Here is a 9,543-nt window from a genome sequence, read left to right as displayed (position 1 = left end):
ACAGTCAAAAGTTATCACGCTGTCCCTATATCGTTCAGACTTCTATTATTTTTTTTATACCCATGACCATGTAAAGCGAAAGAGTCTGTAAATAAAAATGAGAGAAATTCTTCCGTGCTTTTGAAAAAGGCCAAATTTAGCAAGAAGGATTTCACCAGCAAAAATGCAACAAATCATGTTTCACACCCTAAAATTATGTTGTGACAGAAAATTAAAGCAGTCTCCGACCATAAAAACAACATTTAAACTATTTTATATTTCCTGTTGCTGGACCTGGCTACCCTTGTTCATTATGCCAAAGAAAACCAAGATAAGATATGATTAAAAATGTCTGACCCAATGTGTCAGGAGATATCTGACCCACCGAGTCAGACGGTTTATTTCATGAACAACGAAGTAAAATAAATGCAATATAAAATCAAATTTGGCATCAGTTGGAGATGTAAAACCACCGTAACAATAGGTGATGACTACCGAGATGTACATGTAAAGGAGGGTGGAGGGGTGGAACGGGTTTTTGATACAAATCTGATTGAAAATAGCTCCGAAAATCCAGCACACACAAAAAGCTCCGACACCTTGTAAACAAAGAAAGTGTTTAGAAATAAGTCGATTGGTCAATTCATGGGGCACGCTCGAACGACTCTAGGCGATTGGCTAAAATCGTTTAACACGCTACTATCACGCATGTAAACACGTGTTAGACTGGGATACTGATAAATTTAGTAGATTAAACCAAAGCACATAGAGTACCAGAAATATAAATCAATTTATACTCATGCTTCCTATAAATTACTATTTTATATTTCCTGTTGCTGGACCTGGCTACCCTTGTTCATTATGCCAAAGAAAACCAAGATAAGATATGGTTGAAAATGTCTGACCCAATGTGTCAGGAGATATCTGACCCACCGAGTCAGACGGTTTATTTCATGAACAACGAAGTAAAATAAATGCAATATAAAATCAAATTTGGCATAAGTTGGAGATGTAAAACTACCACTCAGCCCAACCAAGGGGAGTAACTGGAACAGCAACAAGAAGTGTGATGAATGAAGAAGTTTATGTTGTGTTAATGACAAAGACATCAGGAAGTACATCTCAGCAGTCGAAAATAATGATTAAATTGTAAAAGTGAAATCAATATTAGAAAATACACTATAGACTAGAATTGACACATGGCACAAGTGATTATGCTTAGTAAAGTAGTGAATACACCCCTATATTCACTAAGTTTCAAGTTATGTACAAACAAAAAAGGAAATTACAGTCAAACTTTAACAGATAAAGTAGTTGGCATTTGTAAATGAAAACAAAAAAGAAAATCTCAAAACAAAAAGTGTTACTAAATTTTACAAGTTCTGAGGGAAATAATAAATGGATTTCATGAACAATTTATAATATTTGTATTGCAGCATTAATCCCAAGTCGACTCATACTTTCAGTTTTTCTCGAGGATAGGTAATACTTAGTTGATATTGATTATTAGATATTACTTGTTAACATGTTCCAATATTAATGCTGCAAATGTTTTTGAATTACTAAAAGGAAAAAAAAAAAAAAAAAAATTATTCAATATCTCAGTTGTAACCAATCACCATAAATCCAGTGATTCATCATTAGATTAGGTTGTCACCATACACGAAAATTCAACATGATTTAAGTGACAGGGACATAATAATATACAGGTATTTGCAAAATAAAAGGTACACCCCAATACCCAACAATTTGCTCAAAAAGATTATTTCATCATTTACATAGATACTGTGAAAGCATAAATTATTGTGGTTTGGGCCAAAATGGCCAATCTGTAAGGAAAGTTTTGTGTGTATGTTTATGTATGAAGATATAAGAAATATGAAAATTACTGCTGTGTTGGATAAACATTTATTGGATTATCAACATTGAAATTTATTCCCTCACAAAATTTAATGATTTCACAGTCCTTTTAAGGTCAGATTGAACATGGACTATCAGAATCAACAAATATCTCAACAATAAATAAAATATACACCATTAATAATGATTCTGTATGCATATATATCTCTCTTTGGTCAAATATCATTTTCTAAATGTTAATATGCACAATTGTACATGTATATAGAACTTGTCCCTGACTAGATAACTAGTGGTTTTCATTTTAATTGAGATGACTGTCAAGGTATTTGAATGATACAACATGTGTCTATAATTTCAGATCCATATTCAATACACTTTTGTGTCCTTGGCTGCAAAATTGTGCTGCTCTATCTGTAATCATGTTTTCACATAACACTAAGATTCCAGTGAAACGCGGAGTTGAGATTACACGAGTTGTCTATCGAGTTTATGCTTTTAATATGACATTCTCAACACATTTAAGACGTTCACTTAAATTGTTCAATATTCGTTCCCGTACTGCACTTATTTTGTCAAAAGGCATGAGAAAACAAAGCACTGATTCGAAGGCAATGCAAGTAATATTTGAATAAGAGAACCAAAGTTGGTTGGGAGCCCAAGTAAATATAAAAGAGTTACGGAACTTATAATAAAATACCATGAAGGAAACTACACCCCTATAGCTCCTTTTTGTGCTGAAGTTGATAGATAAAGAAACTACACCCCTATAGTTTCGTTTTGTATTGAACATGACAAATGAAGAAACTACACCCCTATAGTTTCTTTTACAGACCTCGGGACATTTAATGTGAAGTAAGGGGGTATATCCCAATAACTCCTTCAAAGTGGACTAGTATGATGAAACTGTATGGATGTGTCTAATACTTTGTTTTGCTATGGTTTAAGTATAGGTAGACGAATGTATTTCTGATAGGCCCTGGATTTCCAGCGACCCATAGCCATGACCTGTGCCTCTGGAATACCAGACATTACAGCTTGAGTGCATGCCCCAATTCTGAAACTGTGAGGTTTGTATAGTGTGACCGGCAGTTGTCTGAATGTTAACAGCTTTTGAAAGATTGATCTGAATTTTGTCATTAAAATTGGCTTTCCAGTACAGTCAAGAAAGATTGGACCGGGCGTACTGCCCCTCTGAGAAAAGTATGTTGTTAATGACAAGTATGGGCAATAAGATGTTTTTGTAGATTCTATGTAAATGTGAGTTGGGACACCTGAAACTTGAGTTTTGTGACTGCGGAGTATGACATGAATGTTTTTTCTACCGAGTATCACGTCACCGTATTGAACGACTTGACATGACTTGGACGAGGAGGACGGTATAATTTCTCCTGTGCGGAAAAATCCATGAAACAAGAGAAGGAATATGGTTTGGTAAAGAGTAATATCGTAAAAACCTTTAATCAAGATAGGACATGCGTCAAAAAGACTGTGGATCTGTGGGAGAAGTAGTGGTAACCTCGAGTCTTGCACCTGTCTTTGTTTTTTGCACCCTAAGGTCATGCGGCGTATTAAGAAATTTTGTGTAGGATTTGGATAACCTCCTAGTTGGTGTTTGAAAGCGATTGCCGACAAGTGACTGCAAATAGTAGATGCAGAGTATCCTTTAATGTATAGAAAGGAAATGAACGATGAAATTGCTTCCACAGGTGCGGGCAGGGGTGTTTTCTTAATTTTTGTTAGACAGAATGTTGTGAAAGTATCCCAGTAGTGACCATAACTGGTTCGCGTGGACTCGGCCAGAGAAGACTTTACCAAAAGGTTAGTTACAGCAGCAAGGCGTCTGGTGAGAGGTCGTCTGGTATGTGGAGAGGTCTGTTCTGTAGATAGGGTGCTTCTACAAGAGCTTCCTCTATCTGAAAACGAGACAGTTTGTCACACACACTGTTTTCTTTAGAAGGTATATGTTTCGATGTGAAACAAAAATTGTGTTCTAGGCTTTGCAAAACAATGAGTCGTATAAGTTTCATTATAATAGGGTCTTTTGAAGTCTGTTTTTGAAGACAATAAACTATGGCGAGATTATCACAAACAAAGAGGATGTTTTTATTTGACCACTGTTTCCCAAAAAGCATGACAGCAACTGCTATAGGGTAGAGTTCAAGAATATTAATATGGAGCTTGCGCACCTTTGTAGAAAAAATGCCATATGCCCAAGAAGTTTCATGTGTGATGCCAAAACCTTTTGTGCCTGCTGCATCTGTATACAGATTTAATTGTGCAGAAGAAATAAATCTGTCGTTGGTAAGGAGTGTGCAGCCATTGTACTTGTCTAAGAAGTTTGACCAAAGTGCTAGATCAGCTCTTGTTTCTTTTGTTAATTTGATGTAGTGTGTAGGTTTTGTGGTTCCTTTTGTAAGGTCATAAAGTCTCCGAAGGAAGCAGCGGCCTGGTTTTATGACTTTGCAAGCAAAATTAAGGGTACCCAAAAGACTTTGAAGGTCTTTAAGCATAATTTTCTTTTTGCGCTTTGCGGATTCTAGTAACCTACGGAGAGTCGAGACTTTGTCACCTGGTAAGTATGCCGTTAATGTACATGTATCTATTTCTATACCGTGTACTATAGCTTTCTGTGAGGGATAGCATGTTTTTTCATGTTTGATTGGAATATTTATATCTGAACACAGATTAAGGAAAGTTGTTAGTGATGCTTGGCACGTTGATTTTAGTCTGTTGACAGAAATGAAATCATCGATAATGTGAGAAACCATGTGTACATTTAGTTTGTTTTGCAGTATCCACTGCAATGAGCTTGAAAATGACTCAAACAGTTGAACACTACTTGATGCACCCATAGGTAGTACACGGTCGAAGTAGAAGTGACCATCAAACGAGAAACCTAGTTTGTGATAATCAAGGGGGGAAATGGGTAGAATACGAAAGCTTTCCTGAATGTCAGCTTTTGAGACATAGCAGTTTGCTCCGCACTTGAGTACAAGGGCGGCAACATGATCGAATGTTTCTAGGGAAACTGTTGAGTTTTCTGGTGGGATAAGTTCATTAACTGAGTAACCATGTTTACTATAGGAAAGGTCATGAATAATGCGAAATTCATTTTGGGTTTTCTTGGGAACTACACCCAGAGGACTGCATACAAAATTACTTAGAGAAGGGACAGTATAAGGACATTTGTACTGTCCTAGGCGTAGTTCCTTATTGATTTTTTCTTGAACGAAATTCGAATGAGTATAAACTGATGGGTGATTTGAGTATATGGCTGGGAAAAGTTGACCTGTGACCCCAAGGCTAAATCCTTCTGTAAATCCTTTAACGAGATGTTGGGTTTTCTGAGGGTCATAGCCTTCAAGGAATCTGGCCAGTACATTAGGCCTTATTGGTGTTGGAATATTGATGACCGGTTTTGGGTTTGTTCCAATTGGATTTTTGGTCATGCTGAGACAAGGTTCTGTTGTGGAAGGTCCCTTGTTGGTGGACGTTTGGTTTAGACCATCTTGTTGGGCAACGGTGTGCACCATGGTTCCCTTCACAGTTTGCACACTTGTGTGCAACGGGACAGCGGGATTTATTGCAATTACTGGAGTCTTGGTAGTCCCAACAGTAACCTTTCCTTCTGAAGATGTGTTGAAAACGCTTGAATGAAGTTTGTTGGGAAGGTGTGCTGGTACGAAAGGACTGTTGCCGTGGCTTTTCGATTTGGCAATACAGATAAGTGGGCATATGGACAGGCACCCAAGGCAAATTATGTGTTGCTCTCAGGGTCCTAAATTTAATGTCATATGTCTGCCAATTTTCAGTATGGTTAGCAAGTGTCTGCACTAGGATCATGTATGAAAATAGCAAAGGACTTTCTGACGGAAATTTTTGCGAATAGACAAAGGCATAAGTTTGGAAAGCCTTTGTCCATGTGAAAATGCCTTGTATTGACTTGGATGCAGGCTTTTTCACTGAGGTGACCGTGGAGTTTCCTTGTTTGTGTATAGTGGTCTCGGTTGCAGTTTTGTCTGTGCCAAAGTAAAGGACAGACAGGTCAACATAATCCTTATTCCAAATTTTACGTTTCAATTTTTCTGATACTACTGGGCTCCCATATGAGAAAACCCCAAGGTCAGCAGACACTTCTGGCAAAGTATTTGTGTTGCCAAGAGGGGCAGGAAAATTGATTGCCGATTCATCATCAGATAATTCTGAATCGGCGGGAGAAGTGTCCGCATGACCAAGGTCTTCTAACCCTACTCCAGGAGCACCTGGTTGGGCCATCTGCGTACCGTTTTCCTCATTTTTTTCTGGATGTAGTACTCTATTTAGTTCTTTTCTTAGATTATCGTCATTTTCAATTGCATGAGCCAAAGCAGTCGCAAGTCCATTGTTTTGTTCCGTACTTTGCTTTTCCACAGAAGCCGGTTCAACTACAGATTTTGATTGTTTCCTGGACTTTCTGGGGGTCTTGCTACGAGATAGGGATTCCGCAGGAACCCCCGTTTTGCGTTTTGGAGCCATTTTCCTGAAATAATAACAATGTCAGGTTTTGTTAGTAGCATTTAAAAATGGGACGTGTGGAAGTGACAATTGTTAATTTGTATAGAGTGGAGCTTATATTGTCAAAGCTAGTTTATCTTAATTCTTATTTTCCTGGGGAGATATTGTACTAGTAAATTTGCCACGATAAGCTATAGGCGTTATCACTGTACCTTGCTCGCAAGGTAATGGCTTGAACAAAGGTATTACAAACTTTGCTTTCGTATTTGTCAAATATTTGTTGTAATGAATAAGAGACACTGTAATATTTGCATATGTAGTTTAAAACTCTATGATGTTCGAGCAACATAGGAAAAAACCGGACATGGAATCATAATATCATGTTTCAGACACTCTGAAAACTCACAACTTCAATAAGACAGGTTTTACCAAAAAGTTACAATCTATGAAGCTTTAGCAACATAGGAAACACCAGGCAGTGCAGTTGATCAAACTCTATGTACTATGTAACATGACTAACATAGGAAAAAACCGGACATGGAGAATTAGCTATAGCCATAGCAATCATTATCATACAGATGATTTAAGCATTTTCATAGCTTGTATGAGCTACCGGACATGCCTATACCTGATATAATTACAGCAACTTGAACTGTAAAAGTGAAGTAAAATGCTAAAATATATTGTAAACTATCATATAGTATTATCTTGTAACTATAGCCATAATTACGCATGGACTATAGCTTGTAAAAAACACCGGACATATCTTGTAACTATAGCCATAATTAAGCATTGACTGTAGCCTGCAAAAACCACCGGACATATCTTGTAACTATAGCCATAATTAAGCATTGACTGTAGCCTGCTTGAGTCACCTGACATACATATATATATATTATATACCAGGTGTAATAACAGTAACTTGAACTGTAAAAGGAAAGTACAATGGTAAAATCTATTGCTATAGGTTAGATAGTATTATCTGGTAACTTCTGCCATTAGTTACTTGTAGAGATGTGAAATTGAATTGGCTTTAACCTACATGTGACATAGGTGACACCGGACATGTTATCCCCATGACTGATAAAATTTCTATTATCGAAGCTAATATAATATTAAATTTAGCATGCTAATATTAACAGTTGGATGAGAAATATTTTAGTATTTGTGCCTCCAAAAGGCTATACATTTATTTGAACAAATTTGTGAAGCACGATTAAGCCGGACAGATTAAATGTCAAGTTCTATTACAAATCCAAGAATTACTACTATACCAGTAGCCGATTTGCGGTAAAAATTGCTGCTTTTATCTAATTTTCATCAGTTAAATGTTATATGTACTCACTGGATCTATAAAGTCGTGAATGGTGGCTTGAGACAGCTATGAATATCTGGCGTGCAAGTTGTTCACTCACTTCCGTAACGACGTTGATCAGTGGTTTTATCCTACAGTAAAAGTAATAATCAAAATATAAGACATGAAAACGATATCAAATTCTTAAACTACGCTCTGCGAGAAGCACTGCTCCTCTTATTGACATGAAGTATTTTGGCATCCCGAGCACTTCATGCACATGAACACCGTCGTCTGCGATAAAGTCCTTGATAAAGCGCTCATTAAACCGGTTTTTGGAATGTTTCCAGAAATACATAAAAGGGGTGGTAGAACAGTGCGCTGCAATCAGTTTGTTATACAAAACAACTGATGAATTGAAGATTTGACGACCTGCACGGGGTAGAACCTCAATGAACACGATATATTCAGCACCAAGTTTTAGACATTGATCTGCAAACTCAACCACAGACTGAACAAGAATGTGCGGTTCGACATCCCTTTTGCAAAGATCATTGGTACCAATGTCTAAAAGTACTGCCGACGCAGACAGGTCCTTTACTAAAGATATCTCCTGCCATAACGACTTGGCATGGTCTTTGTCAGTGATAACTGCTCCACCAACGCCATGTAAATATGTTTGAAGTCTAAATGCATCGATATTCATATTTTGGACTTTCTGATGAACAGTCCACCTGCTCAAATTTCTCACAAAAGAGTGTCCAAGTATCAAAATAGTTCGAGTCTCAGTTTGTGACTCAGATCCACCATGAGTTTCTGCTACAGAACAAAGAGATTTCTTTGTTTGTGTTTCCATTTCAAGTAAAACACTCTGATAAAGACAGATGAGCAGAATCTAAGATCAGATATGCTAAATACACAATTCAAACAAGTTTAAAATAACGAAATTATTGAATAAAGTAAATATTTTTGATACAAATCTGATTGAAAATAGCTCCGAAAATCCAGCACACACAAAAAGCTCCGACACCTTGTAAACAAAGAAAGTGTTTAGAAATAAGTCGATTGGTCAATTCATGGGGCACGCTCGAACGACGCTAGGCGATTGGCTAAAATCGTTTAACACGCTACTATCACGCATGTAAACACGTGTTAGACTGGGATACTGATAAATTTAGTAGGTTAAACCAAAGCACATAGAGTACCAGAAATATAAATCAATTTATACTCATGCTTCCTATAAATTACTATTTTTTCATCATATTATGACAGTCACTATAATAAACTATACATTTAACAAAAGTTTAATAGGAAAAAGCACAGTTTGAAAATTTTCGCAAACATGCCTCTATAATATCGGCTGTGGTTGCACCCCAAGAAATGGAAATGTAACCTGACAAGTCTATACCTTTTTTTGATGGCCAAATTCCTAGATGTTATGTCACGTGTGTTTCCAAATTTGTAAATGCGTGTAAATAGTAGTTAAAAATAATCCTGTTTGTACCAAAATGGATATTGCTGTAAGGATTGACGAAAACCTTAATCCAGACAGTTTAAATTGTTGGAATATACTGATTTCATTTTTCTTTGATTTCATGATTAAGGCACTCCTGAAAGTTGTAAATTTGTCATGCGTTTTCTTCTTATTCTTTTACAAAGCTAAGCTTGCAAAAGAGAAACATTTTATGTGATTTTGAAACCCATTAATTGTGTTAGATATAGGATCGAAGTATGCTATTAAGGGGGAAAGTTTTATTATCAAATAAATAAATCAAATAATTATCCTGATATATAGACGATATTTCTTTGTCGCATAAAGTAATCATAGAAACGCTGTTTCTATTAAGAAAATAACTTTGCTTTTAAAATCACTACACGTGTACATTTTGTTGTGTAAAGACTACTATTCTTATAAA

General features: G+C 36.5%; 1 protein-coding gene across 1 annotated transcript; it reads right to left on the bottom strand.

Moving 5' to 3' along the window:
• Positions 1 to 632: 632 nt before the first annotated feature.
• LOC128547809 (uncharacterized) lies at positions 633 to 8,753 on the bottom strand. Its single transcript, XM_053521018.1, has 2 exons — positions 7,679 to 8,753; positions 633 to 6,358 (listed from the first exon to the last, which is right to left on the bottom strand). Exon 2 carries the CDS (start codon positions 5,370 to 5,372, stop codon positions 3,663 to 3,665), a length of 1,710 nt encoding a protein of 569 aa, XP_053376993.1. The 5' UTR covers positions 5,373 to 6,358; positions 7,679 to 8,753; the 3' UTR covers positions 633 to 3,662.
• Positions 8,754 to 9,543: the final 790 nt, after the last annotated feature.

The sequence above is a fragment of the Mercenaria mercenaria genome, chromosome 13 (genome assembly GCF_021730395.1).
Source record: "Mercenaria mercenaria strain notata chromosome 13, MADL_Memer_1, whole genome shotgun sequence".
Lineage (NCBI taxonomy): Eukaryota > Metazoa > Mollusca > Bivalvia > Venerida > Veneridae > Mercenaria > Mercenaria mercenaria.
The sequence above is the reverse complement of the archived record's forward strand: the minus strand, read 5'-3'. Positions and strand labels throughout refer to the sequence as shown.